General features: G+C 37.7%; 1 protein-coding gene across 1 annotated transcript in view; it reads right to left on the reverse strand.

Moving 5' to 3' along the window:
- Window positions 1-316: 316 nt before the first annotated feature.
- The window catches only part of LOC134845306 (TRAF3-interacting protein 1-like), a 69,937-nt gene continuing 43,482 nt past the window's right edge, over window positions 317-26,771 (reverse strand). Inside the window, exons 2-16 of the mRNA XM_063862278.1 lie at window positions 15,903-16,030; window positions 15,765-15,836; window positions 15,642-15,690; window positions 14,774-14,880; window positions 14,383-14,502; window positions 14,259-14,291; window positions 13,972-14,055; window positions 10,918-11,121; window positions 5,692-5,733; window positions 3,899-4,278; window positions 3,466-3,498; window positions 3,053-3,173; window positions 2,537-2,695; window positions 1,976-2,184; window positions 317-998 (exon numbers count right to left, since the gene is read on the reverse strand). Of these exons, the coding sequence (XP_063718348.1) occupies window positions 842-998; window positions 1,976-2,184; window positions 2,537-2,695; window positions 3,053-3,173; window positions 3,466-3,498; window positions 3,899-4,278; window positions 5,692-5,733; window positions 10,918-11,121; window positions 13,972-14,055; window positions 14,259-14,291; window positions 14,383-14,502; window positions 14,774-14,880; window positions 15,642-15,690; window positions 15,765-15,836; window positions 15,903-16,025 (1,893 nt within the window). The 5' untranslated portion in view covers window positions 16,026-16,030 and the 3' untranslated portion in view covers window positions 317-841. The remainder of the gene's footprint in view (window positions 999-1,975; window positions 2,185-2,536; window positions 2,696-3,052; window positions 3,174-3,465; window positions 3,499-3,898; window positions 4,279-5,691; window positions 5,734-10,917; window positions 11,122-13,971; window positions 14,056-14,258; window positions 14,292-14,382; window positions 14,503-14,773; window positions 14,881-15,641; window positions 15,691-15,764; window positions 15,837-15,902; window positions 16,031-26,771) is intronic.

Raw genomic sequence — 26,771 nt, forward strand, 5'->3', positions numbered from 1 at the left:
AAAACTTGAAATTTAAAACCCGTTTTTCTCAAATTGGGTTGACTTCAGACAAAAAAATTTTGAATACACAATTTGCTCTCAACTGCAGCACAATTCGTATGGTGCAATTTGCCTAGCAAAATTTACCCTAACACTAATCATTTTTGGCTTTTTTTAGTCAATCAAAAATTACGCCAAAACTACTAAATCAATTGAAAATAAAACTATACCAAAGTGAGCCTCTTTTGTAGCCAAACGAAGTTTAAGAAGGGTATAATTGTTCATATAATTTAAATCAGCCCTGTACACTTTTACAACTGAAATCGCTGACTGAAAACAAAAAATCAAACTTAAATTCAACCTCCATAAACTAAATTCTGGTGAGCACGCTAAAAATGTGATATGTAATGAAGACGTGAAGAAAAATTATACATCTTGTCAATCAGTCACAAACAAAAACAGAACAAATTATGACTGCATTCATTAATTTGTTTTCACCAACAGCTCTTGAAATTTAGTCAAGAAATTAGCCCACCATTATTCTAAATTACGAGCTTTAAATAAAAAGAGTGAAATTTTTTTAAGTTATAAATTCAGAGAAGCACATTTATAGCTTAAGCCGCTCAATACTAATTTTCACTCTTTTTTGACAAAAAGGAAGAATTTAAAAAGCTTCAAAAATAGTTTTTACAACGACTGTAAGTATTTAACACGGTAGAATTTTTATTTGGATTTTATTAACATTGATACATTTCAACAATACGCAGTTTAAAAGACATTTAAAGGTAAAGTTACACAACATAGAAGAAAATTCTCATCAGATTTCGAATTGTTTTCCCAGTAAATTCATTTCAGCGTGAAGTTAATTTGAGCCACTTCTGGTCAGTAGTTTGCACATTGTCTGTTCATTTTGGATCACATTGGCTTTCTTGCTCCTGATGAGCTCAGTGGTTTCGGCGACTTTCTGGTCCAGGAATTCCAGACCCTCCAAGAGAGGAGCCAGCTCACGGTCTGTCTTTCTGAAAAAAAAATAAATGCTTATTCTAACCTTCGAGAAAAAGTTGGCCAACAGTATAAAAAAATGTGACATGTTATGTCAACTGTTAAAGTAATTACAGATTTTATTTTTAGATTTAGTATGTACTTTTTTGTTTAAACTAAGTAAAACATCGGTTAAAAACAATTTCACAAATTGCCTCTTAGCGTGCTTTGAGTGCAATTTTCAATCGGTACCTTAACCAATAAAATCTTGAGCCGCCACCTTTTTGTTACGACCATTGAAAATGGGGAGGACCTTTGTATTTGGGTGTGTTTTCGTTTTCTTTTTTTTTCAACTTGTTGTTTTCCACATAAAATCAGGTAGCACAAATAATCAATGGATAGGGTTGAGTGATATATCATATTAAAAAGCCCTTTCAGTCGTGATTCGAATGACATTAGAAAATTCAAAAAAGCTTTCACCGTGTCGAGAAAAACCGGTTTGAAATTTTTGATTTTTGGTCTAATTTCGGGCTAAGTAGTAAGGTAGCTTATTTAGGCTTAAGTTAAGCGGTGAAAACTTAGTGTTACTGAAATAAAGGTAGTTTTTGAAGTTTTTTAGTGCAGTTTCGGGAATCAAAAACGCTTAGCATAAAACTTTTAAATTTTTTTGTTTCGTTTTCTAGTCATTATTCTTCAAAAAGTGTTTTCCAATTGACCTATTTTACTATGACTCTCAAATATGCCTAAGTTATATTATTTCGTTCAGATTTTTTATCACAACAAGCAGAAAAAAAACGACACCAGTTTGAGAAAACATTTTGTATTTTTTTAAGAATGTGGTCTGAACATTCTGTGCTACTTGCACAGTAACCACCTATCCTTGTTTTTATCAGTATTTATTAGATGATCTTTATGTCAATGGTAGAAAAGGGAATAAAGCCCGAAACATTCTATTGTTTCGCATAACTTCCAGTAAGGACCACGAAAATCGCGAGCTGAAAACTAAATTGCTAACTGTTTCTCTCTTTGGAGCAGCTGGTCATTCTTCAGGATCTCCTGCGACCAGAAATTCAGTTCTTTATTCATGGTGTCCACGTCCTCCTGCACATAGTTCATTATCTGCTTCAGAGGAGCCGCACTCTTCACCAATGTCTGAAGCTTCTCCTGCAGCGCCTTGGTCCGCTTCGTGATAGCCTCTTGCTCCCGCGAGATCACACTCTTGTCCTGAGATACACAAGATCAACATTTTAATTAAGGACTATTCCACTTTTTGATACACAAATTGGATTTGGAGGACAAAAAAAAAACAAGCAGAGGAATGGAACAGTATAACTTGAGTAAAAAGAAAAAAAACGTTCTATTTTTTAAACACTACATCATCAAAAAGCGGATTCAATTTCAGAAAAATTGAATTTTTTTTTCAAATGAATATTCGCCTACCGATTACCATTAGAATCATGTGCGCAAAAAAGCAGAACTGTATTTGTTTACTTCGAAGCTTAACCAGCAACCGCGGTCTAGCACAGCGTAAAAATTGATATTTGTGTTGCAAAATAACTTCCTCAAAAACACTCACAATTGTGACTGTCGTCTTGGCAGCAGCTGCTGAGGATGCCTGCTCGTCGGTCTTCTTAGTTTCTAGAATCTTCTGCACCAGACCTCCATGTTCTTCTCCCTCCGCGCCAGCGTCACCGCCCAAATTGGATCCCCTGTCGTACCCATTCCGCATAGCACCCTAAATTATAAACTCAATCAAAAACTCTAAGATTGATATTACGCATCATTGGCAAAACTAGAAACGGTTTCGAAAAAGGAGCAAGGTACTAGATTTAAATTAATTGAATTAAAGATGCTCAAAGAATGTTTTTTGAAGATGTTTCTAAAATATGAGTCAAAAATAACGAAAAAAATACCATAACCCTGCACTTCCCCGTTAAATACCGAGGGTTTGGCTGCCGTACCCTGCTAATAATTAATTAATTGTGAGCCATTTCTTCGACAAATCATATTACGATATCCTGCGACCAATAATCACTTTTTATCATTATTTGAACTGACGTCTGAAAGTAATTGCCGTATTAAAGTGACTAACATCCATAGTTTCCTGTGTGACGATGACCACATCGTCGTCGTCATCATCATCAGAACTGTCATCTGCTTTCTTGACTGGCTTGTCATATATAATCTGTGTGGCGGAATCACCACCCTGGCTGCTGAAAAATACTCCAAGATAAGTTAGATAAATTAAAGGGGAACATTTTTTAATTGATACCTTTTCAATTCATTTTGCCTTCATGAAACATTACCATGAGAATATAAACTTTTTACCGGCAAGTCTGTAAGTACAGTCAGTTTTGACAATTTAAGTTATGTTAAATCATATAAAAGGTCAGAATCACAGACTAAAAAAAGAACAAATAACCAGAATGTCTAAATAATTTTCAGTCGTGTTGGAACTAGCTTGAATATTTCAGGTTCAGAACAATTAAGTTCAGCAATATTTACCTCGAATTTTTTGAGTTTATTGGCTTATCCTTCCTATACAACCAAAACTGTTAAAAACAATTACATTTTTAAGCATCGAAACCATACTTCTTCTGCAAATTGGAGTTCCAACTAAGTTAAACAAACAAAATAAAAAATTGATTGAAATTTTGAAAAAAAAAAACATTCAATTTTCAAATTTAAAAAATGTTTTCTTAAAATTCTTTGAAATTAATGAACAATTTATGATTGACAGCTTTTTGATAAAACTGACCCAATATAAGAAAACTGAATCAATGGATAATTTTGTCATTCTTTTAGCAAATAATTTGAACTGAACTTCAAAACAAATCAAAAGTTAAACCCCAAAACATCAGATTTGATTGAACAAGTTTTAAGACATTTTCTTGAAAAAAATAGAAGTTCGAAAAAGTCCAGAAATAACAGAACGCACCCAACGAACGCTTTCTCGGTTGAGGAGTTTGCATTGTTCCTTTTTCGAGGAGCTGCTGGTCGCGAACTCATAGGACGGGGTGCACCACCCTGTACCAACTGAGACGAAGGAGGCGGAGGAGCTGCTGCCGACGAAGTCGTATTGCCCCCCGACTGCTGCTTTCGGCTCTCATTCTCACTCTCGCCTCTCGCGGGTGTCTGTTCGTTCTCGTCTTCAGGAGCCGGAGATCCGGAGGTTGTCGGTTGAGCGGGTGCCGTTTGTTCCGAGCTGTTCTCCTCTGCGCCGTCTGAGTCCCCGTGTACTTGGCGTCTGCGGTGTCCTTTTGCCGAAGTTGGTCGTTTGAAAGTCTGAGCTGTGGGAGTCTGGTGGTCTATTATTTCCTAGAAACAACAAAGATTGCTAAAGTTAACAATCTAGTACTTACGCAATATAAGTTTTGATCTGAGCAGCTATATGTACTTGCAATTTTTAGCCAATTTGTACGGTGAAAAACTTCTAGCCAATTTGTACGCTGAAAAACGTTGAAATTTGAACGCAAAAAACGCTTTAGCCGATTTGTACGCTGACATTTGTACGTAAAAAATGCTTTAGCCAATTTGTACGCTGAAATTTCGACGCAAAAAATCAGAATTGAAAAAGTAATCGGTTCTCACTCCGTCTATTCCAGATACATAAAAAACATCTTGCGGAAAGAATATCAATTGTGGGACAGTATAAAAGATACTTGACACGCGTTTAGATTCGCAAAAAAACGCTTTGACATTTTTTTGCTTTGAAGACGACATTGCTCGGTTTTTCCTAAGTCTTTGAACATACCCTACTTCGATAACGCTAACAGAATTGAATTGTAATACAGCTAAACGGTAGTAAAAACTGATGGAATTTTGCGGACGAAAAAGTGAGTAGCAAATAGTAACTTGATGATTGAAATAAAAACGATATATATATATTTTTTGGGGGCTAGGAAATTAGACGATAAGCAAATTAGACGATAAGCAAATTAGACGTGACCAACAAAAACGAATTTAGACGTCAAATTGTGTTTGGAAAACCAGCATTTTAGACGGAAAGCAAAAGGCTAACGAAACTTATATCTTAAAACAAGTTTTCAAATTTACAAAAATAATATATGCTTATCAGAATATTTATCTCAATTTGTTTATAAAATGTTAGTTTCAAGATTATAAAAAATTTTTGAAATGCATAAATTATACAATTGCGGCATATGAAAAATGCGGAATGTGAAAATTGCGGCATCAGAGAAATTGATTTGCATTTAAGAAAGCTGAACAAAAGTTAATTGTAGTCGGTAAACAAATTTCAGACACGAACAATACAATTACGTCTAATTTCCCATATTTGTAATTTTGCATCGACGTCTAAATTCGTTTGTTGGCCAAGGCTAATTTGCTTTTCGTCTAATTTCCTAGGCCCCATTTTTTTCTTACATTTTGCGTAATTTGCACCGCATCTGGGTATTGGTATTCAATAGTACTTGTTAGGTCCAAATTTTATCTTCCACCCAAAATGCAAAGATTTAAACAGCATAAATATTTCAATTTCATGGTTATCAAAAAATCTGATCTTTGAAAGTTAGGAATGCTTCAAGATTACATATAGAACTATTTCCGGAAGAATTATGAATAATGGTTTTAGGCATCATATGTTTATTTTAGACTTAATCGAACTTTGACAATGTTAAATACTTAATTCGGTCTAATTGTTCGAAAATCTCATCACAAGCTAAAAGTTCTGCATTAAAATATTTTCTGTAGAAAAGCAATGATACGTACTTCTGCTGCATGTTCGTTTGTAGTATTGTCTGCATCTGCTGGCTAAAAATAAACAACATTTATCGAGCTCCAAAGACTCAAATTTGGGGTCAAATGAGTACGGGTAAAATTTGAAAGTGCAGATTGATTGTTCTGTTTGTTTCCCTCTACGGTTTTCATTCATTGTTCCGACCACCTCACGAAGAAAGTAATGGAACTATGGCGTAGGGTGTATTTTTGTTGCCCCATTTTTTTGCCCAAAAATGATAGTAGGGAGTCAACAATGCTATCAAGCTACAGCTCTTTTAGTCTTTACTCAAATTCCAAAAAACTTACAAAAAAAACAAGACTGCTCGTATCAGGGCGAAGCACGGAATGTTCCGACTGCCTTTTAAGGTTTATGGAGCAGCAGTAATAACAAAAAAAATTAAATGAAAAAAAATAAAATGAAATTTTTTTTTTCTAAATTTTAATTTTTTTAATGAAAAACATCCCCCCACACGCCATATAAAGTATAAGAAGATAGATTTCGTTCCTTGCAACAAATCAATTATGGCAAATAAGCTTTGTTCAACCAATTTGGAACGATTTATAATACGGATTAAATCTCCACTTACGCGTAAATAGCGCGAATTATATCGCGCTTTAATTGTCCCAAATTGGTCAAAATGGCAATCTTTAAACCCTAATAGCTTTACGAAAAATGATCACAGGTAAAATATCTTTTCAAATTTAAGCTCAGGACAACAATACTTTTTGAATGATATAAAAAAATTCCGTCAAAAATGGCTAGTTAAAAAGTCGAAATTTGTCTGAAGAAAAAAAAAACCCACCCCGAGCACAAATATTCCGTTACTTTCGTATCAAAAGTCGGAACAATAAGTTGTCTCAATGTTGGGAAAAAAGTTTCCGGTTTAGACCAAATTTCACAAAAGTTGATGAAGACACTGTTCTCAAATTTGATGACATGCAACACAATTATACAGTATTATACTGTATTGAGAAATTTATACTGTTTAAAGCTATAGTTACCTCTTATTTATTGCAAACTTTTAATAATTCAATCACTTCTTCTTTTAAAAAAAAGAAGAAACTTCTGGATTTTTTGAGATTTTCAATTTGTTGTTTTTCAAATATTTTTACTTGAATTATTGTAGTCAGAAAAAAAAATCTAAATTTCTAAAAAAAATCTATATCTGAATATGCTGCTAATTGTTTCGACCATTTCACGAAATGAAGGGAAAGAACTATGAATTAGTTAGTGTTATTTATCCGCAGATTATGACTTCTTCAAGAAATCTCGTAGATAGTAAGACAAGGAATCAAATTTAAGCCTTTTCAGCGTTTGGTTCAAAACAAATTGTCTCCGTTCGAGAAAAACTGGTCTTTTTTTCTTCCATTTTCAGACAAAACGAAATTTACGAATGGCACTGGACTCTCATTGTGTCAAATCCATTGGTTGATTTATATCTCTATTGAATTATGAAGCCATTTTATCCCGCAATTGACACAGATTCCTACTTATTCGAGGTTTTGCAGAAAAAGAACGATTTATCGCAAATTTGAATAAAAAACCTTGAAAATTTCGTCACATAATAAAAAGTTGAGACTACACGACGACACTTTACGGCTTTAAGGAAAGCGAAAACTTTGGGACCGGCTGTTTATCATGTTCGGTGAAAAAATTCATACGGAATCAATCATCTCCTAATTTTTTTGATGTACTGCTTGATCCAACTCAGGCTGAACAGTGCTTCGAATCACCTGCGACATACAAAGAGAAAAAATTTCCAAAAATTGAAAAACCATTGAAATAGCAGAAACTCACCCAAAGATGTATTTCTAAAAATCTGAAAACTTTGAGAGTTAAATATAATTCTCAGGCGTAGAAACAATTCGAATAGGCGAAAAATTCCAAAAACTTTTTCCTTGTCACAAAAAATATCAACCATGTCTCAGCTCGATATCTTTCCAAAATTTTTAAAGCATACAGCGGACAAACGAATTAAGTTACCCGCACGATTATCTCGATATTGTACAAATTTTAGGCAACATCAAAAACTCACAAAAAGTTTACATGGAAAAATTTAGAATTTCGTAACAAGATAAAAAATAATCAAGCGATGCAATATAAAACAATCAGTAGAGAAAATTTTGAGCTGAAAAGTACATTATTACCAAAAAAAAGCGACAAAATAACAATAAAAATTACTCAGCAAGTTTTTTTTTGTCTTAAAAAATATCAACAATTTTTCAGCTCGACAAATTTCTTAAAGCATGCAGCTAACAGCCGAATCAAATTACCAGCATGATAATTTCGATATTGCACAGATTTTTGGCAACAGCAAAAATCACAAAAAAATGCAAGGAAAAACTTAAACCTTCGTAACAAGATAATTAGTCATCGCACAACACAATCAAAGAAACATTATATAGGATTAACAGCAAAAATTCACAAAAAAATGCAAGGAAAAACTTAAACCTTCGTAACAAGATAAATAGTCATCGCACAACACAATCAAAGAAACATTATATAGGATTAACAGCAAAAATTCACAAAAAAATGCAAGGAAAAACTTAAACCTTCGTAACAAGATAAATAGTCATCGCACAACACAATCAAAGAAACATTATATAGGATTAACAGCAAAAATTCACAAAAATGCAAGGAAAAACTTAAACCTTCGTAAAAAGATAAATAGTCATCGCACAACACAACCAAAGAAACATTATATAGGATTTTTCAACTCAAAAATTGTTGCAACTCAAAAACAAATTATTATACGGAGAGGAAGCGGAGATTCGCACCACTAGGGATACAAAAAAAGAAAGATTAGAAAATAAAGCTAAAATTTAAGAGGAATAACCATTCATTGTCATAAGCTCTATTGCAAAATGTTTCGAGAACTCGTCAAGGAGAATGCAGTAGTAAGGGAGACAAGTATGAAAGTTTTTATCATTTTGTAATCCGATTAATTTTTACATTCGGATAATCCTGAAAAAAATATAATTGCATCGTTAAAATTAAGTTTTCAAAGGTGTTAAGTGGCTTGGAGTATATGAGCGAATGAATATTATACAAAATTGAAGAACATGAAGAATGAAAAAACTTGACTTTAAAAAGTTGGTATATTAAAAGAGCAAAGAGAAAAATAACTTCTACGGATAAGTTAATTTTGAAATTGTGTGCATACAAATAAAAGTATAAATTTAGTCTATTGGTATGCAAACAATTTCAAAACAGTTTTCAAATCAGCTCAAATTGATTAATGTACCAAAAAACAGATCAGAAACTCAGCTGACTAAGTTTCAGACGGTAACAACGTTTCCCATAAATCAAACGCCATATTTAAAAAAATCAAACATAACTAAATTTATACTTTTATTTGTATGCACACAATTTCAAAATTAACTTTTGAATCAGCTTATACTGAGCAATTGAAGAAAAACCAGTATTAAACAAAGCCGAAATTACTTCAGGTGAAATCATTAAGGGAAAAGCAAGTTTCAAAAAATATATTTTCAAGATTTCATACAAGCGTCAAAACCTAGATATGAGTTTAAGCCAGTGCAAGCTGATCAGTAGAAGAAAAACAATGAACCGGCAGAACGGGACTCGAATTGTCCACCAAAGTCGGAAACATCTCTATAACCTCTCAGTCATCGTCACACTTTGAAACACTGTGAAGAGACAAGTCAGATGAAGAGACAAGTCAGATGAAGAGACAAGTCAGATGAAGAGACAAGTCAGATGAAGAGACAAGTCGAAAATGTTCGAAAAAATCATGATATTCAAGAAATGCCATTTGGAATGTAGAACACAAAGCTGACCCTTCAAAGTTTTCCGCGCAGCGAGAACAAAGCTGACAAGAAGTAAGCAGAGAGAGAATAAAATTTTATGCAATTTTTCAAAAGTAGGGTAATCAAATTATATTTATGTTTTCTGTAGTTTCGGCATGAATACCTGTTTATTGTCACAAGATATGAAAAACAACTCAAGATAAGAAAATAAATGGTTTTAAACGGCTAATCACACAGTTCCTATAGTCGGAAATTGTATGACTAGCCTTCTTCATGGTGATACAAAACTTTTTGGAGTGGAGTAAATTATTTAAGTTGCAAAAAATATCATCATTTTAAGCGCTGAATGAACTTTAAATATAAACAAATATTTTTATCAAAAACTGGTTATTTAGTGTTCTTAATCTAGTCCTGAGTGCTTGAAACTTCTATTTGTTTTTCTAGACATCTTTTTTGAAAATCTTGCAATTTTTTTCTTTGTTTTATATTGTTTTTATATGTCCTACGCAATTTAATATTGATCCAAAATTTTAATTTCGAAAATGCTCCATCCCAAAAAAAAAATAGTCAAAAACTAAAAAGTTAGTATTTTCAATATATTGCTAGTACAATTTAACAGATTTTAGGCCGCTCTAAATGCATATTGTGTGCGAGATCTTCATTGCCTCAGCGACTCAAGAGTTTTGAACATCCAGAGTCTTTGTCACATTGTTTGGAGAACTTTGGGTTTATGGAAAAATCATTGCTAGAAATTGCCTAAAATTTTTATCCTTGCATGGGAATCGTATGATTAGTATTTTTTATATATGGAAATTTTATGATTAGCATTTTTGGTCATCCCGAGAAGGCATGAGAAATTGCTAAGATAAATTTGTTTACAGGAAAAACTCTAGAACCCGATTTGATTACACTTGCTAGACACAAGAAAAAATAATTTTGGGGAAATTAAGATAACCAGTAACAAAGCTCTTATAAAAATAAAATTTCTGTTCAAATACAAAAATACAAGCAAAAAAATTATTTTCATATAAGCCTATGTAGCGCGTCCAGATCGTCCAATTGATCCTATTTGAAAAAAAAAGCAGTTGGCAGCACAAAATTTTACCGTAATAAGTTGATTGTTTTTCAAAACTTACGAAATCATGTCAAATACGAGAGTTTAACTTTATTTGCTACTTATTTGCATCGGAAGTTTTTTTCGTGGTAGCGCGCAACAAATACATAACTGAATGATTATTATCTAACAATAGGCGCGCTACCAAAGGGCCGCTATAACAAAAACAATAAATTTTGCAAAAACAATCAATTTATTACGGTAAAACTTTTTGCTCCCAATTGCTTTTTTCAAACTGGATCAATTGAACAATCTTCCTCCTTCAGAAAGGGGCGTGAAACTTCTTAAGCAACCTTTTCAGCCAATTATAATATGGAGAACGTGAACCGTACCGCTCTGTCGCCTGCCTCCTTGCTGTTGTCTTTGTTGTGGGATCTGGACTTCCTGGAGGATCTCTCCCTATCCCTCTCCCCTCTTTCCTTCGACTCTCTTTTCTCCTCACTCGAACGCTCTCTGGTCTTGACCGAAGAGGAGGTTTCTTTTCGGGACTGTTTCTCGTCCGATGGAGAAATGTGTCCATTTGTAGCACTCTTTTCCTAAAATGATCACAAAAATAACCATGCAGAATTTTAAAATAGCGCTGCTTTTGTCCTTTTGCAATAAAACTAGCAATCTCATGAATTTTCAGTTGAGCTTTATTCATTCAATTGCTCTAAAGTCTATGGAAATTAACCAGTGCGCAGAAAAAGCAGAAACTATAGTTCTAATTCAAATTAAGATTCGATTAAACACTCGTGCATCAGTCAATTACGCTCTAGAGTTCTCGTCGCTTAAATGACCACTAGATATAGTACACGCACTCCATAAGCCGGATGTAGAAATGAATTCGGAGCCCGTGTTCCAAAAATTTATAAACTTTTTTTGCAGATTTAGTGAATGTAGTTCCGAATAAGAGCTGATTTTATCAAAAAGTTTTAGAGCTAATTTTATCAAAAAAGGACTATCGATTAAAATTCAAACTGCATAAGAGTTATAGCAGTGTGAAATTCTAGCAATCTTTTGAGTTCACTCCTTCGAGCGTTCATTTTCAGCAGAAATTTACGCCATACACTTTTTTCTAATTTGAAGAATTGAACATTATAACACTCGAATCTCATAGCGGACTTCAGTTAAAAAATACTTTTATACTCGAATATGAGGTTCCTTAATGAAATGTGACGTCGAGTCCTGTGGTTCCTTAGCTTTTACTGAAGCGATTAGACATGTAAACGGCTGATTAGAAATCATATATTCCTGTCAAAACATAAGCAACCATTAATTATCAATTTATTATAGTCGACCGCGTTTTATGGCTTTTGGAAATTCAACGGCTGTGGAGTGGACAAAAATCAAAACATTAATATTCAGGGCTAAAGCTTTTTTATTGGTCCTATTTCCTATCATTTCTACTATTCTAGTTGCATAAGTTGGCTCAGCGTAAAAAATGAACTATGATATTTTAGTGCAAAAACACTGTCAAAACTGCTCGTATCAAGGCAAAGCCCTGATTGTTCCGACTGTCTTTTAAGGTCTATGAAGCAGCGTTCGCTTTAAAAAATTTGAAAAATTTTTTCGAAAAAAATGACAAAAATGTTGAGTTTTTTAAATCATCCCCCCACACGCCATAAAAAGTACAAAGTGATAGATTTCGCTACTAGTAACGTAGAAATTATGCCAAATAGTCTGTTTCATCTGTTTCAACTAATTTGGAACGATTTCTAAAAGGGATTAAATCTCCACTTACGCGTTAATAGCGCGAAATGTATCGCGCGATAATTAACCCAACTTGGCAATATTGGCAATCTTTAAACCCTCATAACTTTATGAAAAATGATCACAGGTAAAATATCTTTTCAGTTTTGAGCTCAAGACAACAATACCTTTCGGCTTATTTTAAAAATTTTGACAAAAATCCTTATTTTAAAAGTCGAAATTTGTCTGAAGAAAAAAAAACCCACCCGAACACAAATATTCCGTTACTTTCGTTACGAAAGTCGAAACAACAAGACTGCTCGTATCAGGAGCCCTTAATGCTCCGCTGCCTTTTAAGGTCTATGAAGCAGTAATAACAAGCAAAATCGAGACTTCGTATCAGGGCGAAGCCCGCAATGTTCCGACTGCCTTTTAATGTCTATGGTGCAGTAATAACAAGAAAAAACGAGTTATTATTATCTTTTAATAGGACCAAAATCTACCATTCTGTACGTTATATGGCGTGTGGGGATGATTTTGTTGCAGGGAGTTCATTTTTTTGAAAAATTCATCAATTTAACAAGACTGCTCGTATCAAGACGAAGCCCTGAAAGTTCCGACTGCCTTTTAAGGTTTATGGAGCAGTAATTACATAAATATCATCAACATATTAATTGTGATAAAATAAAATCCAAAAAATTTTTTCGAAAATTTGAAACTTTTTCTATAAAAATCATCCCACAACACGCCATTTAAAGTACAAAGTGACAGATTTCGCTCCTAATAACAAATCAAATATGGCAATAAAGCTTTCTTCAATCCATTTGGAACGATTTGTAAGACGAATTAAATCTCCGCTTATGCGTTTATAGCGCGGAATATATGTCGCGTTAATTGTCCCAAATTGACCGAAATGGCAATCTTTAAACTCCCATAATTTTACAAAAAATGATCACAGGTGAAATATCTTTCCAATTTTGAGCTCAAGACAACAATACTTTTTGAATGATATAAAAAAATGATCAAAAATGGCTAGTTAAAAAGTCGAAATTTGTCTGAAGAAAAAACCCACCCGAGCACAAATATTCCGTTACTTTTGTTACAGAAGTTGGAACAAAAACATCAAAGTATCGCTTTACTCGCTCGAAATTGAACTGAAATTTACAAATTTTAAACCGGTTTTTGTCGCACTGGGACAACTTTTCGAAGTTTTTTAAAAACTGGTTTCAAATTCTGATTCATAATTTTTACGCCTGGCATTAACTTATTTGAACAAGTTAGTTAAACTCAATTCAAGTCACAATAATTTTGAGCTCATATTAACTCGCTGCGTATTCGGTTTGCATACAAACTGGAAAAAAAGCTAAGAAAAAACTATTTAATTTTATCTTTTCTTATTTACCTACTTTATACCTTAACTTCACCAAGAACACGCACAAGCAAAAAAAATTATCATCAAGCAAATAACAACCAATGGGGCTTATATGGCATTCCCCACTTGATCAAGTACGAGCTTTGTTGGATGTAGTCAAAATCGGGCGTAAAAAACACAAGCTTATCCATTTTCCCAAACATATTTTTTCTTGAAGCAATCAAACATATTTTTTTCTTCTCGTAGCAATAAAATGAAAGCATTGTAACCCGATCAATACTTAATTACGAGCTCTTCTTATCTCTATCAGAATCAAGCAAATGAACAAAAATGGATTTTTTACTTTTTCGTCGCTGTCTGGTTTGGAGGAGCGGTGTTTTCGGCGGGAGTCTTTCTCAGATGTTTCTACTGGCTTCCGACTTTTGTCCTAAACACTTGAGATTTAGAAAAAAAGAGATATAATTTCGAGAAAGGGTGCTGCAGTTTTCTGTCAAAAAAGACCAATTTGCCAGCCTGTATAAAAAAACTACATGACAAATGACAGGTAATAAAAGTATCTAAAATGAGGAATCTAAGATTTCAATTAATAAAAGCTAGAAAGAAAGAGCTACTCGCAGAGAGGAAACAAACCTTTCCATTCACACTTGACCGCATTGGCGGTTTCTAGGTAACAAAATTAACAAGTTGAGATTTTGGTAACGAAAAATTGTTGAAATTGCTTCTCCCGAAACAAAAAAGAGACATTGTGTTCTACCTCTGATTTTTTGTCTTCTGCTTCGTTTTGACTGCTCGATTTTGCAGACTGCTTTCGCTTATCAGAAGGTTTGCCTCCGTTTAAAACACTCTCGATTGCACTTCCTGAATCTACTTTGTCCTGAATAAAAAAACAGTTGACAAGCATCTGATTTTGGTATCAACGCTTTAGTAGGTTAAGCAGCCAGGGCGCAACCTGGAGGATACTAAGGCTTTGATTTATTAAAAAAATAGCAAACCAATCATTCAATTTGATTCAGTGGCTAATAATATCCAGAATAGTTAGCTTCTAAATTTGAAGAAAAAAATAAATGAGTGTTTTATAATATTAGGTGTTTTAATTCTATAGTTTTTACTTAAAGATTCGATTCAACGATAAAATTAACACTCACAAGTAAAGCTTGTCCAAGTATCTGAAGCATCTCGTTCGTTTTTTCGGGCTCATGGCCTGCAATAATTTTGGTGGGTTTTGCTGATATAGATTTTCCTGTGCTGATCTCTGAAAATGCATTCAAATGAAACTAAGGAAATTAATACATGTATGAACTTGGCATACATTTTAATATAATACTACGGGCTACTTTACTAAAAAAAAATAATAGATCTTGACTCTAAAGACATTATTTGAGCGTACAGAAACGAGAGAACATACTTAGCGCAGCTTACTTTTCAGTGAACATTATATATCAGCTTTTCAAGACATTCTGCCAGTTCCGCAAATTTTTTGCCGATAAAAAAATTCCATGAGAACTCGCTTCAATCCAACTGCTCATTATCCATTAAAATACTAATTATATTGGCGCTAAAAATAACGGCGCGAAAAGTTGAGCTTTTAATATACGCTTTATGATCAAAAATTGCCCACTAGGGATGAAAGAACTTATTACAGCTTGGGAAACTAAAAAATTTAGCTGTAAAATTTGTCAAGTCACGGATTAGTTGGCGGTATTTCTCTTACTTATTGCATAATCAAACAAACACAGAACTTTAAACTAAACATTCTTTATTTTTAAACGTATTGCTCAAATATAATTTATAGATTGGGATCTAGTAGACTTCTCCTTAGCATTTTTAAAAGACTTTCGATTTCCTGTTTTCATCAAAACAAAATAACTTAGGCGGTTTTAAAGCAAAAAAAAAGCAGTTTCATGAATTAGAGTCTTTGATTTATTGATGAAATTACTTATAAATCTCATTACTCTCTGACAGCGGAAATTTGATTTTAAGTCTTTGAGAAGAATATGTGAAAACAATACTAACGAATGACGTCGATGGCTTTTTGAAGAAAGGATATTTTTATTTCTTTTGCCTAAACAAGAGGACTTCAAATCAAATCAGTCACCCTTCCAATAGACCTTGAAAAAATCAAAAACTACAACTCACGGTTTCTTTACCAGGTGGAGCACTTTCGTCACTATTAAAAACACCTTTGAAAAAACCAGAGGCATTGTTCACCTAGACAAAATAACTGGTACATTATAAAGTCTAATCATCTCAAAATCTAGCAAAAAATTCGTTCACCTCCATTATTATGTCATAAAGGTAGCGATATGGTGGCTTTGACAGCAATTTCTCTGATAAAGGCGGCCTTTTGATACTCTGACCAAGGGTTTTCTTGGTTTTTTCTATATTTAGTTCAGGCATAATCTGAAATAAACATGTGAGGCCTATTAAAAAGATCATCTGATCTCAACTAAAATTTAACTTGGCAAAGAAAATTAATAGAGTTCAACTTAAAATCTAGTCAGATACATGGAAAACAAAACTAATTAAAGAAACGAGTATTTCAACATTTTCTGAAAAAACCACTTAAGATAAGTGAGTTCGTATGTGGAGTTTCACATGAATTGTTTTAACATGGTAAATCAGAAGGCCAATAATAATCATGCTAACCTACTTCACTAGTCCTTCACCCAGTCAAAAAACCATTGGAGTTTCATACATAAGGAAAAAGTAAATTATAGCGTGAATAGATGTAGAGAGCTAGATGGTTAGGAATCAAGCCAACCAGAAAGTTCACTTGATTCATTGAACACTTAGCTTAACACCCGTTGTGAAATAAGCCAGCAATTTCAAAAACAAGCCTTTAGAGTTGATACAAAATAATCTAAAACTAGTCTTCAGTCTGTGAGCCACTGATTTTCGCAAGAGAACAATTAATATTTTTTGGTGGATTTGTTTATATAAATTTCGGAAAAAAAAAGATTTTCGAAAAAAAAAACTTTATCGTGAAATACAAATACTTGTGAATAAAGAGTGTTCGTTCAACTGGAAAAATTTCTCATTTGGCCAAACAAAACCTTCAGCACAATACTATTTTTTTAACATTCAATTCGAAAAAAAGTGTGAAGTGATTCCTACATTTTTTTGTGATGAAGGTGCAAAATAATGTTCACAATATTTTGCACCTCCATTACTGAAAAAAAATTAGCAATCACTACAAACTTTTTTTCGGAATGTTAGAAAAAGAGTATTGTTCTAAATGTTTTCCTTGACTCAATGAGAAATAAAAAATTTAGAATTTTAATTCAAAAGATTTCGCACAAGATGATGCTCAAATTGTGCGAAAACGTTTGAATTAACATTTTAAATTTCTTGTAGCCATTTTTATTAAAGAGAAAATTCATAGGTTGAAATTTTTCTTTTATTGAAATTTCTGTTTGCCTGAAATTCTTCGAAAACAAATGAAAATTAATTCCGTTTTTAATCGTAAGACAAAGAGAAAAACTGTTTGGTTACTCTCGCAGTTTGCTATGGATGATATCGATATTTTTCCATATGGATTGATAGTTTTTCTTTTTTAAACATGACAAAAAAATTTTGACGAAAGGAACAGAATCGAAAAGCTGTCCTGCAAAAACGAGAAAAAAAAGACTCAAAAATTTTTTAGATGCTGTATCCGATATACTGCTACAATTCCCCACAACAAACAACAATACAACAGAAGATGACAATCTCAAAAACAAAAAACTGTGACAAATGATGACCGCAAACTGCATTCACTGACAGTTATTGCTACTCCCGAAGCAGAGCAAATTATAACCAGCATCAAAAGCGAAGGAATAATTCTTTATAACAGGACGGTGTTTCCCAAGGGATGCTTTACAAGGTCTACTACTACTACTAGGTCTCATAGAGCCAAAAACATTTGATCTAAGCAAGCCAAAATCAAATTGTCTAATTTGGTTTTGCATGCAACGATATCGCAGCAATTCTCCAATTAACGGAAGACATTTAACCCAACGTGAGACCTTTTCCAGGCCGGACTGCAGTAGACGAATGTTACATAGTGTTTTTATGGCGCTCCTGGGTGTTTACGACATCAAGACTACGGAGTCGAACCCACTTGAGACAGCTTCGGGCTGAATGCCCATTCTAGAGTACCGGCGGTACGGTTCGACAGGAACGTGCAAACCTTCCGGTTGTACCGTGATAGCTTTTTAAGAAAACTCGAGAAAATTTCCTGGTACGCTCTCCGAACGAGGCTTAGCTAACCGAGTAAAGGGGGGCAACTAGGGGGACAAAAACACGAGCAAAAAGACAAAAAGCAAAACAAAAACCAAAAAAGAATAGAAAAAGGAACAAAAACCATAAAACGAAAAAAGACAGTGACTTTGACACCAGATTAGTTGGATCAAACCTTTATATTAATTAAATAGTATACCCATACTGTTTTACAAGTTCGATCGTTTCGATCAACCTAGCAATTTAAACCAGTAAACTGAAGAAAGTGCCCGAAGTGGGGCGTGGTCAAAGGTTTTCAGATAGCTTGGAACTTAGCTGGACCAATAGGAGAATTAACTGGAAGAGGTGACCAGCCGAGTGGGAAAGTGGCTCAGGGACACTTGAATTGAACCAATAGGAGACTTGACTGGAAGAGGTGACCAGCCGAGTGGGAAAGTGGTTCAGGGACATTTGAGCTGAACCAATAGGAGACTGGACTGGAACAGGTGACCAGTCGAGGGGGAAAGCAGCCAAGAAGGATTTGGCAATTCTCGAGTTCTCAAGTTGGGCAGAACGGGTATCGTTAGAATCCACATTACATTATAGGAGATAAGTGTAAAATTGGATAAGCGAAATCCCCCAGTTTTGAGGAACGTTTTTACTTGAGCAGGCCTGGAAACAGGTCTACGGTTTTCTCTTGAGAGGTTTAGCACCCGGCGCTTAAAGTAATTTTTAGGCTTAAGAAGGGGGGCTAGAAAGGGGGGAGGTTAGACGGGGGACTGGTTAAGTTAGAGGTTGGCGGTTGTAAATTGTAAAAAGGGGGAAATTAGAGTAACTAATTAGTCGACATCGTTGACTTAGTTACATTAGAAATTAACACACGTTGGTAATATTAGGTGGAGATCGAAATTTGAACTCGAGTTAAGACTGGTACGCTGGTTGGTTTGGTAGGGGGGACCGGATATAGACAGCTTTTGTGATACCCCATAAGATCACTAGTGGGGGGAGGAAAACGCGTGGCAATTAGGTACCAGACATTTTTTTTTTAGACGAAAGGTAGACATTGGTTACCTTTGAATTTCAGGTGGGCTCATTTTTCTGTTTTTATTATTTTTTTTACTTAGATTTTTGTTGCATTTTAGTGAGGATTTGTGTTTGGTTTAATACGAACAGGTGATCACAAGATACCTGCGCACCTACATTGAAATAGAAACAACCAAAAAGAAGAGGGGGGTCAGCATTTGGCTTTTAAGAGAGGGTTTTTGGGAAAATTTTACTAGAGCTTGAGTGGTGGTACAAGGTACGGTGATTCAAGAAGACCCTACAACGAGGAAGACACTCCGTGACGAGTCTTGGGACAGTACCGAAGAAGTCTTGGGACAGAGCAGTCTTGGGACAGTGGTCTTGGGACAGGGTCTTGGGACAGTGGTCTTGGGACAGGGTCTTGGGACAGTGGTCTTGGGACAGGGTCTTGGGACAGTGGTCTTGGGACAGGGTCTTGGGACAAGGGTCTTGGGACAGGGTCTTGGGACAGGGTCTTGGGACAGTGGTCTTGGGACAGGGTCTTGGGACAGGGTCTTGGGACAGTGGTCTTGGGACAGGGTCTTGGGACAGGGGTCTTGGGACAGTGGTCTTGGGACAGGGTCTTGGGACAGTGGTCTTGGGACAGGGTCTTGGGACAGTGGTCTTGGGACACTGGTCTTGGGACAGTAGTCTTGGGACACTAGTCTTGGGACACTAGCCTTGGGACACTGGTCTTGGGACACTGGTCTTGGGACAGTAGTCTTGGGACACTAGCCTTGGGACAGTAGTCTTGGGACACCAGCCTTGGGACACTGGTCTTAGGACACTACCCTTGGGACACTAGTCTTGGGACAGTAGTCTTGGGACACTAGCCTTGGGACACTAGTCTTGGGACAGTAGTCTTGGGACACTAGCCTTGGGACACTGGTCTTGGGACACTACCCTTGGGACACTAGTCTTGGGACAGTAGTCTTGGGACAGTAGTCTTGGGACACTAGCCTTGGGACACTAGTCTTGGGACAGTAGTCTTGGGACACTAGTCTTGGGACAGTAGTCTTGGAACAGTGGCCTTGGTACAAGGGTCTTAGGACACTAGCGGAGAGTACTGTGATAGTGACGAATAGTCTTGGGACGGTATAGAAATTGAAGTCAAATTACAACAAGTGCGTTTTAAGACAGAATAAGACAAATCGAAATAGGTAGGGTTAAGACCAAATTAAGGAAAATTTTTCGGAGGTTTTAGAAAGAGAATTGGATAAGGTTTTTAACACGTTGTACAGAATTTGTTACCACAAAAAATATTTTTTTTACCCTTAGAATAGAATCGTGTATATAATAAAATTGTAAATAGAAGCAGTTGTAAATAGAAATAATGAGGCGGAGTAGGGTACCGGTGCTCGAAAAAAGGTCAAGTGGATCAAACACGAAATATAATTCATCGCTGCGCGGAACGACATCAACGGGCCCAAAGATAACGAAGACGAACTTTTCAGTTAACATGGTCAGCACAAGGAGTACAGCGGAGAACAGGGCGAAAGAGGGCACGGAAGGGGAGCGAGTAGAACCCACCATCGAGATTGATCTAGAGACACCCGATCAAAGTGTGGATGAAACAAGGAAGATGGCGACAGAGTCAACTCCAATGCCCAATGCAGAGGAACCGAACCAGAAACCCATAGAGTTCTCACCGATAGATGACGCGGAAGATGCAATAGGCAACACCGAAGAAACGGTGAAAGAAGACTCTCAAGTAAAGAGGACATCTTTTACGGAAAAATTGGGAATAATGTTCGGAATAAAAACAAAAGAAAACGTGACTGAAGAACCAAAAGCAGAAAGAGCACGAACATTTGGGACAGTGAGCACGAAGACCTCAGAAGCCAATCCAAGAGAGGAACAAGCTAAAGCAGAGGCTACGGCCGAAGAGAGACCGACAGCTGACCATGAAGAGACTACCATTGAGCTGGGTGACTTGTTGGCGAAATTAAATCAGATTGACAAAAGACTTAAGCACAGTGAAGAAGACAGAGAGGTGATAAAAAAGGAGATAAGATACAACAAGCACGAGTATCTAGACAGTTATTTTAACCTAGCTAAGGCAACAGATGAGAGACTCAAGGAAATGTCAGATAAGGTAGAAGCCACCAATGAAGAACGAGAAAAGAACATCAAAACAGACATGCAACAGTTGAAGAACCGATATGATGATGTCAACAGCAAATTAGGGAGCCTGGAAAGGAGAATGGACACAATGAGCAAGAGTCAAGCCGAGAGTTCGTGTGCAATACAGGCGAAGTTGGATGCAATCTTGAGAGGTTCTACTCCACAAGAAAGACCGGCAGCGGATCGTACGCAAGGCACCAGAGTTGACTTTGTAGAACCACAAAGGAACAAACGGCAATCGACACCGTTGCCCTTAACCAGGGATGCGATAAGCATAGCACCAACAGCTGCGAAAACAATAATGAAGAATGGAACGTCGAATACAACGACTGCTCCGGGAGATTCAACAGCTAACAGCAACACAGGACCGGATGCTATGACATGGGCCAGCACTTGGGAGATGATGAACAGGACTCTAGAGGCCTTCGCCACGAGGAACACTGACTCGAGCGACAGGAGAGAGGGAAAATCAAGAAAGACATTCAAGAAGCCAAAAGAATTCAAAGACGACTCCGATGGATGCATTGACACTTGGGTGGAAGTGATGAGATTACATCTAGAACAAGATAACTTGAGTGACGAAAGACAAGCATGTACAGCCATACTGAGCAACTTGGAAGGAACGGCATTAAAATGCGTGGTCGCAAAGAAGGAGGAAGAACGCGACACTGCGGACAAGATCTTCGAGATATTGCTGAATCGATTCGGGTCAGGCATGAAGGGTCACCAAGCGATGATGCGATTTGAAAAGAGAAGGCAGAGGGACGACGAGTCAATAGATCGGTTCCTAGATGACCTCGAGAGCTTGAGAAGGAGGAGTGACCCAGAGGAGTCGACAAATAGACGGAAATTTAGCATTGCCTCGAAGTTCATCGATGGGGTGAAAAGTGATGACTTAAGGACAATGTTAGCAACATACTACACATTGTCGAAGGACAGCGCACCCACCCCAGAGGAAATGAGACAGAAATCAAGAGAATACATGCTGATGAAACCTAAGAAGTACTCATATTCTGAAAACAGGAACACGCAAGGGGGAAGCCAACCCCAGAGGTCATCATGGTACAAACCTAGAGATGATATGGACAAGCGCAGATCATGCGCGAACTGCGGGTCAGCGGATCATCATGTGGCTGACTGCACAACGTACAAACAAGGCATGAAGAGCCTAGGTTATGCACCGGATGAGGAGGATATGAGTCAGATGGAGGAACACGAGTACTATAATGGCTTAATCATCAAGATAGGCGCCAGATGCTTCTTCTGTAACCAGGAGGGGCACTTCAGAATGGATTGTCCCTTGTTCTGGGAAGCGGTCAAGGACCAGAATCACCCCAAACATAAGTTGGCATTAGCGGCGGTGCAGAATCAGCGGAACAGGCAAAACGAGTTTGAATCTAGGAACTTGGGGGCACCAAACACCGAATTGCCGACGAAGACAGTGAAAGCTGTTACACATGTTAGCGGTGCGTTAGAGTCCGCGGCCGGAAGCTCTCTAGAGATAAATTATGAGAAAGCGGCGACGGAAGCAATTGCCAAAGTGAAAAAAGATCTGGCTGCGAAAGAAATAGAGCAACGACTAAAGTTGGAGATCGAAAGACAGAATTTTAACGAAGCATTAACCGGATCGAACTCAATACCAGAGGCTAGAACGGGCTCAATGAAGACCGGGAATTGTAACACCGTGAAAATGGTGACAGGTAAACCTTTTGGAATATCGAAAATCGGAGCAAGAATAATGTCGATAATCACAGTGGGCGGACACGAGGTAACCAGAAACTTGAGCGAGCCGAGCGACCAGACGATAATGCACATTGACGTGTATGCAGACTACTTGAGTGGAATAAGTCCACAAACGACTTCCAGAGCGCTCAGGGCACTACTCACGAGAGGGGGCAGCAAGTCGGCACGTGTTGATAATAGGTACACTGAAGCTTATGGTCCACACGAGGTCATGCTAAATATAGATGGAATCAACATCTATACCAAGACGATGATAACATGCGACGAAGACCTAATTGGACAAATCTATGTAGGGAAAGAGGAATTGAAAGTAAGATCGATTGGACACTGTGCTATGCTTGAAGAAGATGCAATGCACATCGGGACGGAAGCAGACATGACAGGGCACGTGCTAGACATAAATGGCAAAAAGACTCAGTTACGTGGATTACTTGACACGGGAGCAGTCTTGAGCGTCATACCAATCGAAACATGGGAAAAGATGGGCTTTGACAAAGGTGACTTGATAGACTCGAGAATACGGCTGTCAGCTGCAAACAAAGGGGCCCTTCGGGTGTTGGGCAGGACGCCGATAATAGCCCTCAATTTGGGGGAACGTAACCTGTGGATGAGCTTCATCGTGGTAGAAAACCTAGATGAATCTGACCAATTCATTTTGGGCAGAGAGACTTCATCAGGAATTTCGACGTAACGATAGATCTAAATAATGCAATGTTCAGGATACGGAACCCGGATAGGAGGTACGCAATCAAACCGGTAAATTTAATAATGGCAAATGAGAACAAAGCACCGGTATTCTTGAGTAGGAGAGTGAGGTTAAAAGCTAATGAAGCGGCAATCGTAAGCTTGAGGATGAAAAATTATAATGAACTAAGTGACAACAAGCAAGTGTGTATAGTTCCAAATCCTAATAGTCAAAGCGCTGCTGTTTTAGGAAGATCATTTTCGATAACGAAGAGCGGCCTCTGCGTCAGTGTCTTGTTGAATACCCTTGATATACCGATCACGATACAGAGAGGGAGGAAGCTGGGATATGCTTTACCGGTTAAAACTCGATATGAAACAATTGAAAACTCAAAACAAAATGAAGTTGTTGATTGTCCCAACCACAGGGACAAAATTTGTATCTTGAGACGATTGCAGAGAATAAAAGATTCTTCAGGTCTTATCAAATCACTTAAGTCAGAAACGGACGATGGGTTTTCGAGCTGTTCGAACTTTCCAGAGCGACCCACACCAGATGAAATGCAAACTGATAAACCGGTTCTGCCGGAGATTGAACATTTAAGGGGCAAACTGAAAGATGAACAGCTCGAAGCTATCAAGGACGTACTAGAGCGGAACGAGGAGGTTTTTTCAAGGCATAAGGCGGATATCGGGTGTTGTAATTTTGTTGAACATGAAATAGAACTTGAGGAAGACGCGGTACCACACAGGGAGGGGGCGAGGCGCATGACCCCACACAAATCGGACGCGTGTAGAAAAGAAATCGAAACGTTACTAGAGTATGACATGATAGAACCATCCAAGTCACCGTGGGCGTGTGGAGTAGTGATGGCCAAAAAGAAAGGCGACCAGTTAAGGTTTTGTTGTGACTTTCGATACCTGAACTCCGTCACGGTGAAGGATGCCTATCCCATACCTAGAATTGATGAGAGCCTCTCGAAGTTAGGTGATGCGAAATTTTTTACGACTCTTGATTTAGGCTCGGCCTTTTGGCAGGTACCATTAAGGAAGCAAGACAGGGACAAGACAGGGTTCGCCTGCGAGTTGGGTCTGTTTCAATGGAAACGGATGCCGTTTGGACTCTGCAATGCAACAGCCACGTTTCAGCGGCTGATGGCACACGCGTTGATAGGCGTGACGAAGAAGTACGGCAACCTGGTAATGTGCTACGTGGACGACGTGGTAATAGCAACGCCAACACTAGAAGACCACATCGAGAGGCTTGACGAGGTGTTCGCGTGCATGAAAAGATCGGGGCTGAAGTGTAAACCATCAAAGTGCGAGATACTCAAGGACTCGATTAAATACTTGGGCAGGATGGTAGATAAACACGGTATCAGACCTGACCCGGACGCCGTGGAAGCAGTCCTAACCTGGAAATCACCGAAGACGGAGCACCAGCTGATGAGCTTCCTGGGTTTCGCCAACTATTATAGAGAATTCATCAAGGGCTATGCGGACAAGGTATACCCGATGCAACAATTAATGAGACATAAGGGCAAGAAGTTCACGTGGAACAACGCGGCAGAAGAGTCATTCCAGAGAATAAAGAAAGAGCTGTGTGAGGCACCAGTACTGGGTATGCCGACTGAGAAGGGGATGTACGTGCTAGACACGGATGCGTCAGTAGTCGCTATTTCTGGGATTCTCCATCAAGAACAAGAATGGAATGGGAAGACAGTCTTGAGACCAATAGCATACGGGAGCAAGGTCCTAAGTGACACAGAAATGAAGTACGGAGCACCGAAAGCAGAGATGTTCGCGGTGGTCACCTTTGTCGAAAAATACAGAGCATACTTAGGCAGTGAGCCCTTCAAGCTGCGAGTCGACAACCGAGCACTAAGCTGGCTGAAAACGTACTCAATGGACCAGAGCTATATTGGGAGGTGGATAGTTCGCTTGGATGGATACAACATGATAATTGAGCACAGAACACGAGATAAACATCAAAATGCTGACAGCTTGAGCAAGAAGACGGAGTTCTACGAGAGGCAAGAACAAAGAGAGGCGGACAGACCTGAGATCAAAGACGGCTTCTCCTTTATGGACAAAGAAACGTACGACAGTCTTCCACTCACGAGATGGCTGGACAAATCAGGCAAACCGATTGAAGATCATCCCGAATTGCCGAAAGAGCCTCTTGAAAAGACCATCTTGAAGAAAAGCAGAGGAATTCCGATAGGAATAATGCTCAAGTCCAAGATCGTGAGGGAAACACTCAAGGCAAAAGGTTATGATCTCATCCAGGTAGAGGAGGGAACGGTCCGAGTAGATGAAGACTTAATGAGGTTGCTTGAGAAACTATCAGATGACAAGCCCGTGATCCAAGGGAAAGGTCAGGAGGCACCGGAACTAACCATACTTCGGAGAGAAGAAACAGTGAACAATACTGACGTCTCAAAAGGAAGCATCACTGATAGCAAGGAAGTTGTGCGATCACTAGTTGAAAAAATCCCCGAAAAAATTCTGGAGCAGACAAAAGTCAGGGATAAGAAAGTAACATTCAGAGAAGAAGTTGAACACCTGGGACTAGATCAAGAGTCCGGGGAGTGGTCCAGAATCATGGAAGAAGACGAAACCGGAGAAGGGAAATTGTCCGGGGAGCGTGAAGAATGGGATGAAGACTCGGATGAGAGCAGCGAAGACCAAGACAGTCTATACATGATACTGGCGGAAGAGAAGATAAGACAGCACGACAGGGAATTACAGACGGATCCATCTTCAGGGACGTACAATCTGGAATTACAAGAGGTACGAGGTGGTGAAGAGCTCGAGAAAATAGCAGTTTCAAGAAAACCACTAAGGGAACTATCGTGCAACTCAAACGTCAGAACGAATCTGGTACCAGAAGACGACATGAAAATCGTGAAAAGGATGATATGTGTGAAACTGAGCGATGACATCCACAACCCTGGTGAGATGAATGGACAGATCATGGCGCTAAAGGAGCACGTTAAGGCGAGATACAGGCTGTCTGACCTAATAAGGGCCCAGAAGAATGACAAAATGACAAGTAACCTCTCCAAATGGATCCATTCGGGAGTCAAGGAGAAGGGGGAACTTGAGGAAGACAGCTACAAGATCTTGAGCCAGTTCTACAAAGAAAAGAGAGACTTACTTTATCACACAGCTGAAGGGGTGGTAGCGTGCAAGAGAAGAGATGAGGAAAAGATATTACACAAACACAACCTCATCATACTACCACAATTGTACCAAACGGAGGTGCTTTTCAGATCACACGACCAGATGGGCCACCAGGGGATAGATAAAGTACAACAAAGGATACTTCAC

Source organism: Symsagittifera roscoffensis, chromosome 4 (assembly GCF_963678635.1).
Source record: "Symsagittifera roscoffensis chromosome 4, txSymRosc1.1, whole genome shotgun sequence".
Taxonomy (NCBI): domain Eukaryota; kingdom Metazoa; phylum Xenacoelomorpha; order Acoela; family Convolutidae; genus Symsagittifera; species Symsagittifera roscoffensis.